Raw genomic sequence first — 20,839 nt, 5'->3', positions numbered from 1 at the left:
GTTCGCTTTTTTGGCCACCGCCAACATTGGGTGGAAAGTTTCATCGTATTGTCTACAATGATACCCAGATCATTTTCTTGGGTGGAAAATCGCTGGACTAAGGGCTCCTTTTACAAAGGTGTGCTAGCGGTTTTAGCGCGCGCTAGCCGCTACCGCCTCTTCTTGAGCAGGCAGTAGTTTTTCGGCTAGCACACACTAATCCAGTGTGTGCACTAAAAACGCTAGCGCACCTTTGTAAAAGGAGCCCTAAGTATATAGCCTTCGATGGAAACTGCCCCAACTTTGTTGATTGGGCTGAGAACTTTTCAGCAGTCCCTCGTATATTGTATTTCTCCTTGGTCTTCTGTTTTCCAAACTAAAGATCCCTAACTTCTTTGCCTTTTCTGACATAAGAGGACTTCCATTCTCTTAATCATTCTTTGTACCCTCCCTAATTCTGCTATATTTTTTTGAGATACAGTACTCAATCTGCTGAGGTCACACCATGGAGCAATACAGATATATTATATTTGTTTTTATTTTCTATTTTTTTCCTAATAATTCCTAACATTCCATTTGCCTTTTTTGGCCATTGCTGCACGCTGAAATAAAGATTTCCTTATATTGTTCATGATGACACCCTGATCTTTTACATGGGTGATGACTCCTAATGTAGGCATTATTTATGTATTCTTTCCAATGTACATCACTGTGCATGGTCCGACTCCACATTAAATTTAATTTGCCATTTGGATGTCTAGTTTTCCAGCCTCATAAGGTCACAATGCAATCTACTTGCGATTTATCAATTTTGATCACATCATTCATTGTTCCCTTTTCCAGATCATTTATAAATATTTTAAAAAGCACCAGTTCCAGTACATCCTTGCAGCACTCCAATATTTACCTTCCTCCATTGACAGAATTGACTATTTAACTCTACTCTCTGTCTTTTAGCCAGTTCACTATCTACATGAGAATATTGCTTTTCTTGGCTTTTTAATTTTCTCAGGAATATCTCATGATGAGGACTTTATCAAAAGCTTCCTGAAAAACTAGATACACTATGGGCTCCTTTTACGAAGCCGCAGTAGCGGCTTTTAACACACGTGACTTTTAATCACGCGCTAGCCGAAAAACTACCGCCTACTCAAGAGGAGGCGGTAGCGGCTAGCGCAGCCGGCAGTTTAGCGCGCACTATTACATGCGTTAAACCGCTACCGCGGCTTCGTAAAAGGAGCCCTATATCATCTGGCTCACTTTTATCCATATGTTTACTTGCACCTTCAAAAAATGTAGGAAATAGGTGAGGCAAGACTTCCCTTGGCTGAATCCATATTGACTTTGACCCATTGAACCATGTTTGTCTATGAGTTCAGTAAGGTCTCCTTTTACTAAGGTGCACTAGCGGTTTTAGCACGCGCTTCATATAGCTTGCGTTAGTATTTTTCATTTAGCGCATGGTTAGCACGAGCCAAAAACACTAGCACACCTTAGTAAAAGGAGCCCTAAGTTTGTTCTTTATAATAGTTGCTATCATTTTGCCAAGCACTAATGTTAGGATTATTGGTTTCTTGTCTTATTTAATACTAGTCTTTAAGCCCGTTACATTAAGCCCGTTACATTAACGGGTGCTAGAGTAGATGTCTGTCTGTCTGAGTATTTTTTTTCTTTGTCTCTCTCTCCTTGCATGCTGCCTGTCTGTCATTTTTTCTGTCTGTAAATCTCCATGTGCCTCCTTCCTATGTCCTTAGTGCCCCTTCCTATGTCCATAGTGCCCCTTTTTATGTCCTTAGTGCCTCCTTCCTCCCCCCTCCGATGCCAGCCTGCCTTCCATTGAAACCCCCCCCACCCCCTCTGTTGCCTCCCATCCCCCTTCCATTGAACCCCCCCCATGCCAGCCTGCCTGCCTCCCATTCCCCTGAGCAGCATATTTCCATGGAAACCTCCCCCCCTCCGATGCCATCCTGCGTGCCTGCCTTCAATTGAACCCCCCACCCCCCTCCAGTGCCAGCCTGCCTGCCTCCCCTCCCCCTTCCACCGAAACCCCCCCCGATGCCAGCCTGCCTGCCTCCTATCCCCCTGAGCAGCATGTTTTCATGGAACCCCCCATGCCATCCTGCCTGTCTGCCTTCCATTGAACCCCCCACCCCTCCTCCGATGCCAGCCTGCCTGCCTCCCATTCCCCTTCCACTAAACCCCCCCGATGCCTGCCTGCCTCCCATCCCCCTGAGCAGCATGTTTTTAACCCCCCCTGCGCCGACCCTAGGAACACCACTAACATGCCGCGACTCCCCCTTCCCCCCGATCTTAAGCACAGCACTAACACGCTGCGACTCCCCCCCCCCCCGCCGACCCTACCCGGCACAACAGAAACCCCCGTTGACTCTCCCACCGCTACATGGCTGACAAACCCGGCAGCTGCAGTAGCGTCCCAGGTACACTAAACGCTGCTTCGGGTCTTCTACTGGCCTAATTTCCTCTGCCGCGTCCCTGGTAGGGTCGTCGGGGGGGGAGGGGGTAAGTCGCGGCGTGTTAGTGGTGTAACCTAGGGTCGGCGGCGGGAGGGGGAAGTCACAGCTGTTACCTGGCCGAAAACACGTCCGCACAGCCAGCGACCGCTGTCTTTCTGCCTATGCCGGCGGGGACCGTCGGGGCCTGGCTGCGGCAGGGAAGGGGGGGTCTTACTCTTGCCTGGCCGGGGCCGAATCCTGGGCCAGCTCTCCTTCCCCTAAGTCCGGCCCCTCACTCCGCGCCATCTAGCGCATACGCATTCGTGCCCCCGCGACAGATCAGGGAGCACGCGGCGCGAGTGCGCATGTGCGCTTAACATTTTATTATTATAGATTTGTATTTATTGTTTGGACATATGATTTGTTTCCCGATTTATTGTTCATTTATCTTATAAAATTAATAAAAATATTAGAAGAAAAGAAAGGATTATTGGTTTGTATTTCCTAGATCATCCTTTGAAGCCTTTTTAAAATTAGTACAATGTACCAATATTCAGGTACAGATCAGCAATTTAATTTTTGAGTTCTGTCAGTACTCTGGGGTGTACAAATGCTAACCATGGAATGAAAAAACCTACTGGACCTTCTCAAGATCCCTCTTATATTCTTTTACCCTTCTTAGATTTTGTTACAGGACAGGTTGCTCCTGTCCTGCAGGTTAAACCAGCCCTGGATTAGTCATTAAGCAAAATAAGCATATACTTAGGGCACAATAGAATTTTTATAGAATTTTTCACCCCCTAGCTATCATAACCTTAACTCTTTCATTGCTGTCTGCCACCCCATTATCCAACATGAATTGTAGTGTTTTTCGAATAATCATAAATATATATGTTTTATTTCATATTATAATGATACTATATTTCTCAGCATTTATTGAGTCTTAATGACTTTTCAGTTAAGCAATGGAAGAGCCAAGGGCCACCATTGTTGTGCTGTGCTTAGGGAGTCAGTTAGTCTTAATCCAGCCCTGGGTGAAACCTATGGTAAATGGCACTGGCAGAACCAGAAACATAAAAAGTAGGGATGAAAGGATGACTTTCCTCTTGAGATTAATATACAAAATTTATTCCAGCATGTTATTCACATTCAAAAGAACCCAATGTGAATAAGACTGAACTTCATGTTGGATAATGAGGTGGCAGAAAGCAGTGAAAGAGTTAAGGGTATGATAGTGGGGGAAAAAACTCTTTAGTGTTCCCTTCCCTTGGTGCCTTAAGCATGTGCTTATTTTACTTAGGGCTAGATTCACTAACCTCCATTGCATTCCCGATCCGTGGCCGAACCGTGCAGGTCTGACGAATTTACAAAACAAAAAAATTTAAATGAGGGCGATCGGAGGAATGCCCCCCTCCAACCGCATGGATCACTAATGTGCGATCCTGACGCATGTGCAGACCATCTGTGGATGGTCTGCGAATGTGTCTTAAGAGCCTTCTAGAGCCGCAACTTTTTAAAAATTTTTTACTTTTACTAGCCCAGTGAGCCCATGGTTTTAACCCGCTTTATACCCATGGGTTAAAACCACAGGCTCATAGTGCAGGGAAGGGCAGGAGAGTCGGGGCAGGCAGGAGAGATTCGGGGCAAGAGCAGGGCGGCAAGTCCGGGCAGCAGGCAGGAGAGATTCGGGGCAGAGCACGAGATCGGGGCAGGCAGAAGACAGCAGGAGATCGGGGCTGAGACAGGGCAAGAGATCAGGGCAGAGAGCAGATCGGGACAGGCAGGAGATTGGGGCTGAGACAGGGCAGTAGATCGGGGCAGAGAAGCAGGGCGGTAGAAGGTAGGGCAGTCGGAAAGGACCTCGGCGACTGGTCCTCAGCAGTCGCTTCTTGTGTTGATCGGCCAGCCCAGTCAGTTTGCAAGATTTCTGTAGTGAATCGCGTCCCTGCCTACTTTGCATGCCTTTCCCCTCATTTGCATGCACAGATCGGAATCAGATCGGAGGAGAGGTAAGTGAATCGGGCCGGAGTAAAATCGGGTCGCAAACCAATCAGTACATGATCGATTTGCTTAGTGAATCTAACCCTTAATGGTTAATCTGGGGCTAGTTTAACCTGCAGGGCAGAATCAAGCAAAATCTAATGCCCCCTTTTATCAAGCCGCTTTAGGGTTTTTTATCGCCGACTGCTGCGTTAGAAGCTCTGATACTCATATGAGCGTTGGAGCTTTTTCCGCAGCAGCCGGTGATAAAAAAAACCCTAACACAGCTTGATGAAAGGAGGCCTACAAAGTAAAATAATTCAGGAGGGATCCTGAGAAGGTCCAGTATGGTGGTTTTTAAATTATTGTTTATGGTGTTTATCCGTGGGGAATTTTGCTCCATTATTGTTTGACTTATACTAGCAGAACCAGACCAGCATCATTGGGATTTTTTGGATGTTGTACACAATTTTTTTCAGATTTAGCTTAATGTGAGTTACATTTACCTACCATAGGTATTTTCCTGTCCCAAAGGGCTTATAATCTAAGGACCTGATTTTCAAAAACAGCTGAGCTCCAAGATAGAGAATGACATGGGGACAAATTTGTCCCTATCCCTGCGGGATCTATCTCCATCCCCATCCCCATGAGTTTTGTCCCTATCCCTGCCCTATCCCTGTAAGTTCTGTCCTCATCTGCACAAACCTCAAACACTTATGATTTTAAAGTGTTTGAGGCTTGTAACCTGTCACTAAAATCATCTGTAGTACCTGATAATTGGAGGGTGGGCAATGTAACACCAATTTTTTAAAAAAGAGTTTTAGGGGAGATCCGGGAAATTATAGACTGGTAAACCTTACTTCAGTGCTGGGCAAAATGGGGGAAACAACTATAAAAAATATATTTGTGGAACATGTAATTTAATGGGATAGAATCAGCATGGATTGCCTCACCAATGTGCTTGACTTCTTTGAAGGTGTGAATAAATATGTGGTTAAAGGTGAGTCAGTCAATGCAGTGTATCTAGATTTTTATAAGCTTTTGACAAGGTTCTTCATGAGAGGCTCCTGAGAAAATTAAAGAGTCATGGAATAGGAAGCAATGTTCCCCAGCAGCAGCCCCCTCCCTGCCTCTCGCCGCAGTCCGTGCATTTCTCTCCTTCCCTTGCCCTTACCTTCACTGGCAATTTTTTTCTTAACAAGCAGCCGGAGCATTTCCTGAAGTCGCGTGCGACTGGCTGGTTGCCTGAAACTTCTCCTCTGTTCTGACGCAACTTCCTGTTTCCAGTTTCGTTAGAGGAGAAGTTTCAGATAGCCAGCCAGCCGCACATGTCTTCAGGAAATGCTCCGGCTGCTTGTTAAGAGAAAAATTGCCAGCGAAGGTAAAGGCAAGGAAGGGAGGGAGATGCTCAGATTGCACGATCAGATTTTAAGTATTTTGCGCATGTTCCCTCAATTAACTGCTGGGACAAGGCCATTCACCACTTCACGGGGCCTTGTCCCCGTATCTGCGGCGACCAGGTTTTTTTCAGCCTCGTTTTGGCGGATTAGCCCTGGGTAACAGTCACCGTGTCATTCTTTAATACAGGCTTTAGTAATGCAATTATTTGGCTATTGTGCTTTAGGGCAGTGTTCTTCAACCACCGGTCCATGGACCAGTGCCGGTCCACAGAGCCAGCACGTGCATCAGGCCCAAAACAGTGTTCTTCAACTGCTGGTCCATGGTGTGATCGATGCAGCGTTATCTTCGAGCCAGCTCCCTCTTCCTAACTGATTCAGTGCACAAAGCCACGGGCAGTGGCTCCTACGGGCATCCTGTGCCTGAACCGGAAGCCTTCTCTCTGACATTGCAAAGTCAGAGGGAAGGCTTCCAGATGAGGCACGGGACGTGCAAGATGCAATTAGTACTATTATGGGGGTGGGGTCTGGGGTGGAGATTGGGTAGAGATGGGCGGGGTCTGGCCCACGACTTAGCCCAGTGTTCTTCAACCGCCGGTCCACAGAATAATTCTTTTATTTCTGCTGGTCCATAGGTGTAAAAAGGTTGAAAAACACTGCTTTAGGGTATAAAACAACCAAAGATAGAATCCTTGGTTTCTCCACATGCTACTTTTTATCTCAGTCCTTATTCTGAATTCTAAAAGAGAACATAGAAAGCTCTCAAAAACTCTAATTCCAAATACAACTGTGTTTCAACAGGTCAGCCTTTGTCAGGAGCAGTATGAACCTGCAGGGGAAAGCAACATGAAATAAACACCTGCTAAGCATCACACAGGAAATCAAAAATTCTTGTTTAAAATGGCAGCAGTTCTTGCTCACCTTGTCTTCACCTTTGAGCAAGAACTGCAGTTATTTTAAACAACTTATTACAGGTTACAGGAAGCCTATATGGTTCTCCAAAAAATAAAGGCAAAAAGGTTGTGTTCAAGAAATACAGAAAAATGCAACAAGAGAATAATGGAAAAGATTACCAGATTAAACTCAAAGAAGCAAGGTGGGAAATATGACTAGCAAAAGCACAGACAGAAGAAAAAAATGGTTAAAGATGTAAAGAGAGATGACAAGGCCTTTTCAGATACATTGGGGAAAGTAAAAAAAAAAGTTAGGAATGGAATTGTAAAACTGAAAGATAGTGAGTGACTATGTGGAGTGTGGACAGAGATGAGTATAAAGTGAATGTGCTAAACAAATACTTCTCTTTGGTGTTCACAGAAGAAAATCCTGGCAGACTATGGTCAGCTGCCAAGAATATATCTGGGAATGGAGTGGATGTTGCACCTTTCATGAAAGAAAATGTTTATAAACAACTTAAAATTTTGAAAGTTTTCAAAGCTTTGGGGCCAGATGGGCTACATCCTAAGATACTGAGGGAGCTCAGAAAAATCATAGTAGGATTTATTGAATAGATCTTTAGAGATTGGGAAAATAAGGTGAAACCTTTTCATTAGATTAATTCAAAACATTTTTTTTACTAGCTTTCAAAGGACAAAATCTGACCAGAAGAAGATGGTTTTGTCTTCTGAAAGCTAGTCAAAATTGTATTGAATTAGTCCAATAAAAAGCTATCACCTTATTTTCTATGTTTTTGATGTTGTTTTATTTTAAGTTATTAACCTTTAAACTGGACTAATAATACCACATTATTAATTCATCCTCAATTAAAAATAAAATTATTTTCTCTACCTTTGTATGCCATTTTATTTTTTTTTCTAATAATGTAGATCCCTGTCTATCATTACTGCTTTTCTTAGATCTTTTTTTTCAGTGCCCCCTGTTCATTTGTTATTTTTATCTCTGTTCCTGTCTTTTTTACTTCCTCCACTACATTCATCTTCTGACACCGATCTTTTTCTTTCAGTGTTTTATTTTTCTGCTTTCTGTCCATTCAGATTTCATTCATTCTATTAAGTCTTCATTCTCTTTTTTTACTGTATCTACCTATAGCTTTCCTTATCTTTCTCTCACCCAGACCTTTTGACCCCTTCCTCTTATTCATCAATCTTCTATCTCTTCCTTTGCCATCCAATATATTCTCTTCCTCCCCCCACCCCCGGCATGTAGCATTTCCTTGCTCCTTCACCCTGCCAAATAACATTGCCCCATCTCTTTTCCCCCTCCATCATTACCCTGTCTCTGTTTTTTCTTCTCCACCATCTGTATTTCTCTTTGCCTCTTCTCCCCATCCAGCATTACCTTGTTCTCTCTCTGTCACATCTTCCCTTCCAGCATTACCCTATTATCCCAGGACAAGCAGGCAGGTATTCTCACTAGTGGGTGATGTCATCCGACAGAGCCCCGATACGGACATCTTGCAAGCATGTCTTGCTTGAAGAAACTCAGAAGTTTCGAGATGCCCGCACCGCGCATGCGCCAGTGCCTTCCCGCCCGATGGTCCGGGCGTGTCTCCTCAGTTCTTTTTCTTCCGCGGAGCTGAGAAGTCTATCTTCAATTTCGCGTCCATTAAATCTTGTTTTTTGCCTTCTGTTTTGCCGCGGGTTGAGTTCTTTTGGCTCTCCTGTGCATTTGTTTCTTTCTTTGTTTTCTTTAAAAAAAATAAATAAATAAATTTTTTCTTCCGACACCGGGTCAGCCGCGTGGCTGTGGCCCCACGCCTTCGACCTTGCGGCGGAACTTTTCCGGCCTATGTCTCGGCCGATTACCGGTTTTAAAAAGTGTAGCAAGTGTCAGCGCGCGATTTCGCTCACGGACCCTCATCGACGCTGCTTACAGTGTCTGGGACCGAATCACTTCCCGAAATTGTGCCGGCCTTGCTCCACTTTGATGGCGAGGGCGTTTAAGCGCCGCTGTCTGCTGTGGGAGTCCATGTTCAAGATGGAAGCTTCGTTGGATCCTTCAGCTTCGACATCGACATCAACTGGTGCTTCGACCCCATCAGCGAAGCCTGCTGCCTCCCCAGCTGCTTCGGGCCTCCTGAAACCGGCATCGTTCACGCCAGTTTCGGCCTCGACTTCGGCGCCGGTGCCTTCCTCCGTCTCCTCGGAGCAGGTATCGACCCCTACAGTTCCACCGGTGGTGCTTAAAGTGCCGAAGCCTGCCAAGCAGAAGCATGCGGCACCGAAAGAGCGCGGAGACCGTGCGGAAGGGCCCCCTTTTGGTGCGGATCCCTCCATATCGGCTTCGTTGAAGTCCCTTCTGGAGGCTCAGTTCGTGGAACTCATGCAAACCATGATTCCTCGATTGCCTCGATCCAGGGTGACCTCCCGGTTCCGGTTCCAAGGGGCGGACCGCCCCCTCCTCCTCCGCCGCGCCGCACGACCTCGTTGCTCGGCGAGGAGGAGCGGCGTGCGGTGTCCGGGTCCTCGAGGAGGTCCTCGGTTAGTGCTATGCCTCCTTTGGAACCGGTTCCCTCGAGGAAGACCTCTCTTAGTGATATGCCTCCTTTAGAGCCTATTCCCTCGAGGAAAGCTTCGCTTAGCGACTTGCCTCCCTTGGAACCTATTACCCCGCCCCATGACACAGTGTGGCATCCACCTTCGAGGCCTCCCAGTCCTGGGCATAGCAGGAAGCAGGACGAGTTCTTCCGAACCCCCTATCAAGCTTGGGCGTCGTTGGGGGAGGCTTCGACTCTTCCGCCTCTGCGATCAACGGCATCGAGTCCGATCTGCTCCTTGGAGGCGTCTGACCAGGTTTCTCACAGACGGGCTCGGTCCCCTTCAAGACATCGAGAGGGACATCGATCCAGACACTCTTCGAGGCATTCCTCTCGACACTCAACCGTCTCGCCTCAGAAGAAGTTGCCTCGGATGGGGTATGCTGCTTCGGCTGGGTCTCCGCCTCCGGATCCGGAGCTCGAGGACCCCGATGTTTTCTACTCAGCTTGTTGCTCACAAGCCTCTGTGGAGCCCGAAGCCTCGTTTTCTTCCAGTCCTTCTCGTAAACCGGCGACGGCAGACCAACTGTCTTTCTCCTCATTCCTCAGACAGATGGCGGATGACATGGACATTACCCTCGATGCTGGGTCTTGATACTCCAAGGAGTACCTCGATACCATGCACTTGCCTCGTCCTCCGGCCGAGTCCTTGCGCCTTCCTCTGCACAAGCTCCTCGACCAGACTTTCATGAGGTGTTTCGAGTCTCCTTACTCTATCCCTGCGGTTCCTGGGAAATTGGATGCTCGGTACCGCACGGTGCATCATAAGGGCTTCGAGGGTCCTCAGCTTTCTCACCAGTCCCTCCTGGTCGAATCCTCGCTCAAGCGGTCTCATCCTGGCCAGGTCTATGCTTCAGTGCCTCCGGGCCGCGAGGGCAGAACCATGGATAAGTTTGGTCGACGCATCTATCAGAATTCGATGATGACGTCTTGAGTCCTGAATTACAATTTCCACTTTGCAGCTTACTTGGAATTTTTTCTGCCTGTGCTTCGGAAATTCACACCATACATCGAGACCCAGGCTCGATTTGAGTTTGAGGAAGTGGTGGCTTCGCTGTCCCAGCTTCGCCTTCAGTTAATGCAATCTGCCTATGATGCGTTCGAGCTCTCGGCCCGAGCAGCAGCCTGCTCGGTAGCGATGCGCCGGCTGGCCTGGTTGCAGACCATTGACATGGACCCGAATCTTCAGGACCGCCTGGCTAACGTTCCATGTGCTGGGGCGGATCTTTTTGACGAATCCATCGAGACTGTCACGAAGAAATTGTCTGATCATGAAAAGTCCTTCCAGTCTATTCTTCGGCCGAAGCCTAAGCCTCAACAGTCTCGACCCTCTCATCCACCGTTGATCTATCAGCGGCGTTATCAACCGAGACAAGCTCCACCTGCGAGGCAACCGGCGAAGCGACAGCCTCCTCAGAAGGGTCAGCCGAAGTCTCAGTCGCCTGCTGTCCCTAAGGCCACTCAGCCTTTTTGACTGTTTCGTCGAGGGCATATCCAACCTCGTTCTGCCTCTCCCTGTTTTTCCCATCGGAGGGCGCCTCCATCATTTTTATCATCGCTGGGAGGCCATAACATCCGACCTCTGGGTCCTTACTATCGTCAGGGAAGGATACTCTCTTCATTTCCATCGGGTCCCTCCGGACCACCCTCCAAGAGAGTATCCTTCCAACTTGACTCAGACCGCCCTTCTTCTTCAGGAAGCTCAGGCTTTGCTCCGGCTTCGTGCCGTAGAGCCGGTCCCGACGGACCAATTGAACCAGGGGTTTTACTCCCGGTACTTCCTTGTTCCGAAGAAGACGGGCGACCTGCGACCCATTTTGGACCTCAGGGTCCTCAACAAATTCCTAGTCAAAGAGAGGTTTCGCATGCTGACACTTGCTTCTCTCTACCCCCTCCTCGAGCAGAACAACTGGTTATGCTCTCTGGATCTCAAGGAGGCCTACACTCATATTCCCATTCATCCGGCCTCTCGCAAGTTCCTCAGATTTCGGGTGGGACATCTCCATCTGCAGTATCGAGTGCTTCCATTCGGCCTGTCTTCGTCCCCCAGAGTCTTCACAAAGTGTCTGGTAGTGGTGGTTGCGGCACTCCAGAACCAAGGTCTTCAATATTTCCCTACCTCGACGACTGGCTGATCAAGGCTCCCTCGGCCTCAGGGGTCATCTCGGCGACCCTGTCAACGATTCGGTTCCTGCAGAGCTTGGGATTCGAGATCAACTTTCCCAAGTCTCATCTACAGCCGACCCAGTCGCTCCCCTTTATCGAGGCTGTCCTGGATACCATACGCCTCAGAGCATTCCTTCCTCCTCAGCGCCTGGCTGCTCTTCTTCATCTCTGCCAGTCTGTGTCTTCTCGCCAAACCATCTCAGCGAGACACATGATGGTCCTCCTGGGCCACATGACCTCTACAGCTCATGTGACGCCGTTTGCCAGACTCCACCTCAGAATTCCTCAGTGGACCCTGGCATCTCAGTGGACTCAGGTGTCGGATCCGTGGACTCGACACATCACAGTCACTCCTGCTGTTCGGCAGTCTCTACTTTGGTGGATGACCTCTTCGAATCTATCCAGAGGTTTGCTGTTTCACTCTCCTCCCCACCAGAAGGTCCTCACAACCGATTCCTCGACCTATGCCTGGGGGGCTCATCTGGATGGGCTTCGCACTCAGGGATTCTGGACCAGTGCGGACCGACTCCATCAAATCAATCTTCTGGAGCTCAGAGTCATCTTCAATGCTCTTCAAGCTTTTCAACATCTGCTTCACGACATGGTGGTCCTCATTCGCACAGACAAGTCGCCATGTACTATGTCAACAAGCAGGGGGGCACGGGCTCAGCCTCCCTCTGCCAGGAAGCTCTCAGAGTCTGGGATTGGGCGGTTCGCCACAACGCCTTCCTCAGGGCTGTCTACATTCAGGGGAAGGACAATGTCTTGGCAGACAAACTAAGTCGTCTTCTCCAGCCTCACGAATGGACACTCCATTCCAAGCCCCTTCATCAGATCTTTGCTCAGTGGGGAACGCCTCAGATAGACCTCTTTGCGGCTCCCCACAATTTCAAGCTGCCTCAGTTTTGCTCCAGGATCTAGGATCCTCATCGCCTCGAGGCAGATGCTTTTCTGCTGGATTGGGGGAATCACTTTCTGTATGCGTTTCCGCCATTTCCTCTCATTCAGAAGACTCTGGTCAAGCTGAAGTCAGACCATGCCACCATGATTCTGATCGCTCCTCGGTGGCCCAGTCAGCCGTGGTTCTCCCTTCTACTTTAACTCAGCAGCAGAGAACCGTACCTACTTCCAGTGTTTCCTTCACTGCTTACTCAGCATCGGGGGTCTCTGCTTCATCCCAACCTGCAGTCTCTCCACCTGACAGCTTGGTTCCTCTCAACGTAACTCCTCACCAGTTTTCCCAGGCGGTGAGGGATGTCTTGGAGGCTTCCAGGAAGCCGGCTACTCGTCAATGCTACTCCCAAAAATGGACTAGATTTTCTTCATGGTGTATTTCCAATTCTAAGGAGCCTCAGCGAGCCTCCCTATCCTCTGTATTGGACTATCTTCTACATTTGTCTCAGTCTGGTCTCAAGTCAACATCTATACGAGTCCACCTGAGTGTTATTGCGGCTTTCCATCAGCCTCTACAAGGGAAACCTCTCTCTTCTCATCCTGTGGTTTCCAGATTTATGAAAGGACTTTTTCATGTCAATCCTCCTCTCAAACCGCCTCCAGTGGTTTGGGATCTAAATGTTGTCCTTTCTCAGCTTATGAAACCTCCCTTTGAGCCTCTGAGCAAGGCTCCACTGAAGTTTCTCACTTGGAAAGTGGTTTTTTTGGTGGCCCTCACATCTGCTCGCAGGGTCAGTGAGCTTCAGGTCTTGGTGGCGGACCCACCTTTCACAGTATTCCATCATGACAAGGTGGTCTTCCGCACTCATCCAAAATTCCTACCTAAAGTGGTCTCTGAATTTCATCTCAACCAATCCATTGTACTTCCAGTGTTTTTTCCAAAGCCTCATTCTCATCCTGGGGAATCAGCTCTACACACTCTGGACTGTAAACGTGCTTTGGCTTTCTATTTGGATCGCACCAAACCACACAGAGCTGCTCCTCAACTTTTCGTCTCCTTTGATCCAAACAAGTTGGGACGACCTGTATCGAAGCGCACCATCTCCAACTGGATGGCAGCTTGTATCTCTTTCTGCTATGCCCAGGCTGGATTACCCCTTCCCTGTAGGGTCACAGCCCATAGGGTCAGAGCAATGGCAGCCTCTGTAGCCTTCCTCAGATCAACACCGATTGAGGAGATTTATAAGGCTGCCACTTGGTCCTCGGTTCATACATTCACCTCTCATTATTTTCTGGATATTTTCTCCAGAAGGGATGGACAGTTTGGCCAAACAGTGTTACAAAATTTGTTCTCCTAAGTTGCCAACTCTCCCACCGTCCCATTGAGGTTAGCTTGGAGGTCACCCACTAGTGAGAATACCTGCCTGCTTGTCCTGGGATAAAGCAATGTTACTTACCGTAACAGTTGTTATCCAGGGACAGCAGGCAGCTATTCTCACGTCCCACCCACCTCCCCTGGGTTGGCTTCTCTGCTAGCTACCTGAACTGAGGAGACACGCCCGGAGCATCGGGCGGGAAGGCACTGGCGCATGCGCGGTGCGGGCATCTCGAAACTTCTGAGTTTCTTCAAGCAAGACATGCTTGCAAGATGTCCGTATCGGGGCTCTGTCGGATGACATCACCCACTAGTGAGAATAGCTGCCTGCTGTCCCTGGATAACAACTGTTACAGTAAGTAACATTGCTTTCTGTCTTCTCTCCCATCCAACATTACTCTGTTCTCTCTGTGCCTCTTCTCCTCCATCCAGCATTACCCTGTTTCCTCTCTCTCTCTTCTTCCCATCCAGCATTACTCCATTCTCTCTGTCTCTCCTCTCTTTGTTTCTCTGTTCTCCTCCCTCCCCCAATCCAGCATCACTGGCTTACTTTCTCCTGTTTATCTTCTTACAGTCTTCCCTAGTTGGGGCAAGTCGAAAACAATAGGCTTTGCATCTGTGGCAGCAGAAGGGAGGGGAACTGTGAAAAAGTTACAGTTGGGGCTCCCCAAGCCTCTTATACTGGGTGCCTATGCATGACCATAATAGACAAATGACAGCTAGACGATATTTAGAACTGCAATATCCTAGTTTTAAAAAATTGATCTATAAATATGTCTTTTCTGAGTCCTTCCAGCTACAAGTTGCTAAGTTTTGAAACTTATTACCCTTACAAGGTTGATTACCCTGTTTTTAACCTGTTTAGGAAGTCTTTAAAAACTTTTCTTTTTATAACTTATATTTTAGTTAAGGTTCATCAGTACACTTGTGAGATAATGCTGTATTTCCTGGGCATGCCCAGCTCTTGGATATGTGAACCACATTAAGATATTTAATAGGATATACACAGGTTATATGAATCAAGGTAATGTAATGTGTCTGTCTTTGAAAGCTGCATCTGTAGTCTTTATAGCGGTAGTACAGGGTGACATGCACCACTGTTTCTCTGGAATTTGCACTATATACATAGTCCATCTTTCTTGGAATTTAGCTTAATTTTTGTCTACTTATTCCTATTTTTAGCTTGTGGTTACTTATTCTTATTTGGTGAAGGTCTATCTGTATTCTGCATGTGTAGAAAAAGCATTGAATGATCCGTACTAATCCAGCTTATTTAGTTTTCTCAATAAGTATACAGTATAATCTCGTTATAACAGACTCACTTATAATGGAACCTCGCCTATAGCGGATGAGGTCCGCTGGTCCCGGCCGTGCGCCATTATAAACATACAGAAAATCATTGCATATAGCGGACTCGCATATAACAGACTTTCGGATATAACGGACAATTAATTTGGTCCCCAGAGCTGCCACGGACGTACAGGCTCCGCCTACAAGGCACATGGCATGCCGGTGATATAGTATCAAAATGCAGCCCAGAAAATAACTGACAAGAGTATTTTTCTTTCCAGTACAGTGTTCTGGTTTGCAATCATTTCATGCCATACCAATGTTTTGTGTGATGTTGTTCATGGATTTACGTTGTTTCAAGTTGCCCTGAATAAAGTTTTAAAAAAATGCAACTCTGGATATAACGGACCGTTTTTCCAGGTCCCTTGAAGTCCGTTATAACAAGATTATACTGTACTGATGTTTTACTGCTCACTGCCATGTTTACTGTTTAACATTTTCCCAGGTAGGCCCCTGAAATGTGACTCCTGAAAATTATCATTGTGGCATGGTAGAATTGCTCTGTAGATCTTGAGTGAGTTTGTGTTTTATTACGGTATGTCTGAAAATGAATTTTGGATTTTGATTTAGCTCATGTCTTTCTCAATAGTAGGTTAAGGTTAGTTACTTTCAGGTACAGTAGATATTTTCTTGTCCCTGAAGGGCTTCCGTCTAAGTTTGTACCTGAGGAAATGAAAAGTTAAGTGATGTCCAAGTGACGGTAAGATTTCAACCAGGTTTCCCTGGTTGTTACTCTGTTACTCTAACCATTAGATACAGCTAACACATATTATTTTTATTCATTTTACTTGTAAATTATGACTTACTAGTCTTATAGCCCGTTACATTAACGGGTGCTAGAATATATGTGTGTGTGTCTGTCTTTATTTCTCTCTCTCTCCTTAGCCGCTTTCTTTCTTTCTGTCTTTCTTTTTCCTTGGCTGTCCATCACCACCCCTTGCCTGCTCCCCCTGTCCATTGTCCCTTCCTTTTACCTCCCCTATGTCCACCACCACCCCTTCACTGCTCTCCTTATGCAGCAGCAGCCCTTCTCCCTTTGTTTTACCTCCCCCCTGTCCAGCAGCACCTCTTTCCTTCTCCCCCTGTCCAACATTAGGCCTCCATTCCTTTTTCTTCACCCCCCCCCGTCCATCAGCACCCTCTTTCCTTCTCCCCCTGTCCAGCAATAGGCGTCCCTTCCTTTTTCTCCTCCCTCCTCCTTCTTATCCCTATGATACACTTACCTTGCTCTGCCCCTGATCAGAGGTTCCCGACAGCCACCCAGTTGCACCCATTGGAAAAGTTTCCTCTACCGCAATCCGCACCCCTCCTGCTGTCTTTCTGTCTGTCTGTGTCCCTGGCCCCCTTTGTCTGTCTGTCTTTCTGTGTATCTCCCTGCCCCTGTGTCTTTCTTCTTTTCTTTCTGTCTCCTTTCCTCCCTCTGTCTGTCTGTCTGAAGCAGCATTCCCTCCCCCTCCATTTCCCTCCCCCACACCAGTTCCCTGTGCACCTGCCCCTGTGTCTTTCTTCTTTTCTTTCTGTCTCCCTTCCTCCCTCTGTCTGTCTGTCCGAAGCAGCATTCCCTCCCCCTCCATTCCCCCCCCACACCAGTTCCCTGTGCAGTAGCATTAGCGTTTCCTATACCCCCCTTTCCCTTCCCGCGGTCCCGACTACATACGCGGTCCCGAATCCTTTGCCGCTCCCCCTTTCCTTCCCGCGGGCCCGACTACAAACCGGCAATTCAAGCAGGTGTGCAGCAGTCTTCACACGCTGCTTCGGGTCCTTCTACTGCCCTGATGTACTCTGGCACGTCCTTGATGACATCATCAGAGACGCGGCAGAGCACAGACTTACTGATCACGGAAGCATGCAAATAGGAGTGCGCATGCGCGGCTAGCCTTTTATTATATAGGATTGCAAACTATTCTTGAGCTCTTGGTATAGATCTCAAACTTGCAGCCCAGGGGCCGCCAGATACTATTTTGAGGCCCTTGGTTTGTTACCATTGTTTTGGAGCATTGCCCACCTCACTGCTGTAACCTCATGTAAGCGCTTTCCTGCATCTGTATGCAATTGTGAGGTGGAGAGGAGAGGACAATCGCATACAGACGCAGGAAAGTGCATGTGTGAGGTTACAGCAGTGAGGCGGGCAACGTTCCAGAACGTAAGGTAACCATTGGAGGCAGTGCAGCTTGTGCGTATGTACGTAATCTCGTGAAATTCGGCACCTCTCCTGGCAGTGACTGCTTGATGTAAGATGGTGGTTGTGTCCGGTGCTGAAGGTGAGAGCTGAAGGCGGTTGCAGATGTGACCACCGGACACTTAAGGCACAAGTTTTCCAGGCACAAGTCAGATATTGATTCGCCCCTCTACAAAAAAGCCTAGAGGACTACACCAAAATCTTGTTTTTTGCAGTTGATACTTTAGATTAGAATCTAAATCACAATTTTGCATGAAGTAAAACTCTTTATAGTTTATAAATCTTTCCTTAATTGCTTCTGATAATTTCAGCTATACACAGCTGAAAGCATTGCAACATGCAGAAAGTGAAAAACTATCTAAACTTCACTTTCTGCATGTTGCACTGCTTTCAGCTGTGTATAGCTGAAATTATCAGAAGCAATTAAGGAAAGATTTATAAACTATAACGAGTTTTACCTCATGCAAAGTTGTCATTTATTTAATAAGACATTAACTATTTTTTTCTGTGGCCCTCCAAGTATCTTTAAATCCAAAATGTGGCCATGCAAAGGGTTTGAGTTTGAGACTGCTGGTATAGATGGTATATAAATAATACTGCTGTTGTAGTATGTGCCTGTATCTTTGTATGTGCTCTTTGAAATACTATGTAAGAATACCTTCAGAGTTCTCAGGGCTGAAGGGTAGAGAGATGTCTCTTTGAAATTTTTAAAGACAGGAATGAGGTGTACAATTACAAAGACTGTTCTCCAGGTATGGAAATTGAGGTTTAAAAAAAACAAAAAACCCTAAGGTGCTGCCAGCTACTCCCTCTTTCTCTCTCTTAGGCCCTCCCGCAGCGGGAATGAGGCACAGGCACACATGCAGAGACACAGACTCACACACAGAGAGACACAAATATATACCTCTAAACCTGACAAAACAAATATGTGCACATGCACTCAAAGGCGGACATAGACCGACACACACATGCAAGTACAGATGTAGACACAAAGACAGCCAAAAATTCATATAGCTACTCTACGTTCTCCACCAGCACAATGTCGGACCCTGAGGACCTGAGACAGGAGCTGCTCTGCCCTATCTGTTATGACATCCTCCAGGACCCTGTGATCCTCGATTGCTCACACAATACCTGCCGTGGCTGCATCGACCGCCTCTGGGAAGACCAAGCAGCTTGTTCCTGCCCCCTTTGTCGCAGGGAGCACACTGACAGGAAATACACCCCTAACAACCTGCTGGGGGTACTTATCCAGGCATACCTATGCAGAGTGGAGAAGAAGTGCCAGTTCTGTCCGCAGGAGGAAAAGCTGGTAGTGGAGGCTCAAATACCACTAATGAACCGGACCACACAGCGTTTTGTGACAGTGGAGGATGCTGCCCAGCAATATAAGGTACAGTGCCAAATACAATCTTATTTGCAGCACAGAGCAAAGAAGGTCCAATAACAAATAAATATTAACAAATAATGATCCCCAGAAAGGAAATAGATACAGTCAGGAGGTTTGCACTGGTCACAGAGCAAAAGGTTGTGTATGGCCTAAAGAGATTCCATTTCTCTTCTGGGGTGAGGCACTCTTAATTTTTAGATCCCACTACATTAATTTAAGAGAGAGGAGCTGTAGGAAAATACATACAGGAAATTACTAGAGATGCAAGAACAGGAATAAATAGAGGTCCTAATGAAAATGCTGGTGCTCACACCACCAGGTCTTTTTGTCTGGCTATGCAAAGGACCTAGAAGGCCAGATGTTCAAACAGCTATTTAGATCATTAAAGGGCTTTATGGTTAGATATGGTAACGGTAGGGTGCAGGAAAGAAATAAGAGGGGATCTTGTTTGCTTATCTACTCAAGCCATAAAGAAGTACAAATTTAAAAGACAAAAAGATTCTCTTGGATGGGATAATTTTGCAGGGGGTTACAAACTGTGGCTGACAGCTAGGACATATCCTTAGCAATGTGAATATAAGAACTGGATGAGTCAATTGATCTTTTCCAGCTGCCATCTGTTATGTTACCAAAATCTACAACATTACTGTGAGCATGCATGTTGCAATCTAAACTACTCATATATTACAGAACTGAAAGATATTTGCACTGAAGAATTTATCATATAATTTTTATTATTGGAAGTTCAACAGACTTGTCACTGGCAGTCACTCAGTGAGAGCTGGTGGAACAGATAGGATTGGAAATAAGATCAGCACGTGCCAAAGGGACAGAGAAAAGAAGGAGGTGTGACTGGAAAAATATAATATAAGTATTTTTGGGCATGTGTGTGTAGCCTGGTACCTCCATGCCAGAATCCCACATCTTCTGACCAGGGCCTATACAAGGGCATTAGACACCCTAGGTGAACTTTTAGCCTTCAACGCCCCTCCCCCTACAAAATTACCCCAATATCCTTCCCAGAATGATTCTGTAAAAACATAATACAGTAATTGGACATTATATTTTCAAATATTATACAGTTAAAGGCACAGGTTGGATGTTCTCTGAGTTTGTGTCACTACTGGGATCTGTCCTAATGTGACTGCACTTACATTTTGTACCCCCCAAGATAGAAGGTGCAATCCTGCCATCTAGTCTGACTGATTTAGAATCGAGGCATAAAGCAATATTTTGAACTGATCCAAAACCTAAGGACAGGAAAAGCATGGCCCATGTTTCACTGCTTCCTTTCACAGGAGGCGGGAAATGCTTGACTACTAATACCCAGTGGAAATTCCCAAAATCTATTTAAAGATGCCTAGCAGCCTTAGGGGAAATGGAAAAGAATAACTCTACTGCTATTCAGCAGCACTCAGTATGAGTGGGTGTCATTTCCAAAGCAAGGAGCTGTCACAGCAGGATGAAAGTGGGATTTACAAACAGCAAGAGATAAGGTTACATGAGTTGATAGAGCCTGTGAGCCAGTACCAGAAGACTATTGTTGCCTGGTCTCGTGGTATGTCGTCTCCCCTTCCCTGGCTAACAAGTCAGGGACAGAAAACATTCCATTTTGAGTTGCCCAGTAAAAGATAAAGACACCTTTGAAGTATTATGCAATAAACTTCAATCCTTTACACCTTAGCGGCACAGACAAAGTCCGCTCTACTTTGCTGCCCTACATCCACAGAATGATCTCACATATCTGGGTTTGGGCAGGGCTGAATGGACCCAGAACGTACCCAGGTGCTGAGCTCTCGGGTGAGGTAATATTCTTTTCCCATTAACAGTATCTTACGTAAGATTGTTGATAAAATGTTGATGGCTGGGCGCTGCCTTTTCTCTCACTGACTTCCTTTTCGATGACAGGAAAAACTGAAAGCAACAATAGACTCGCAACAGCACCACCTGCAGGGCCTAAAAGTGCTGCAAGAGGAGCAGATAGAGAGAGATTTGGAGATCAAGGTAAGCTACAATTGTTACACCCCTCTCAGATGCATGCAGTGCTGCACAAGAACACATAAGATGCATTTTATGCTATGAGGAACTCATAGTTTAGTCACGATAGTTACTACTACTATTACTATTATTTATTATTTCTATAGTCTACCAGGAACATGCAGCACTATACATTAAACATGCAA

At 46.6% G+C, this 20,839-nt stretch overlaps 1 protein-coding gene across 2 annotated transcripts in view; it reads left to right on the top strand.

The window, feature by feature from the left end:
• Positions 1–20,839, top strand: part of LOC117361201 (zinc-binding protein A33-like) — a 75,600-nt gene that overhangs the window by 16,024 nt on the left and 38,737 nt on the right. Inside the window, exons 2-3 of one of the 2 annotated variants that reach the window (XM_033946223.1) lie at positions 18,302–18,659; positions 20,565–20,660. In XM_033946223.1, the coding sequence (XP_033802114.1) occupies positions 18,306–18,659; positions 20,565–20,660 (450 nt within the window). In that variant the 5' untranslated portion in view covers positions 18,302–18,305. Of the gene's footprint in view, positions 1–18,089; positions 18,660–20,564; positions 20,661–20,839 lie in introns of those variants that run through there. The other variant, XM_033946222.1, reaches the window with a different exon arrangement.

This window comes from Geotrypetes seraphini, chromosome 5 (genome assembly GCF_902459505.1).
Source record: "Geotrypetes seraphini chromosome 5, aGeoSer1.1, whole genome shotgun sequence".
NCBI lineage: Eukaryota > Metazoa > Chordata > Amphibia > Gymnophiona > Dermophiidae > Geotrypetes > Geotrypetes seraphini.
The sequence above is the reverse complement of the archived record's forward strand: the minus strand, read 5'-3'. Positions and strand labels throughout refer to the sequence as shown.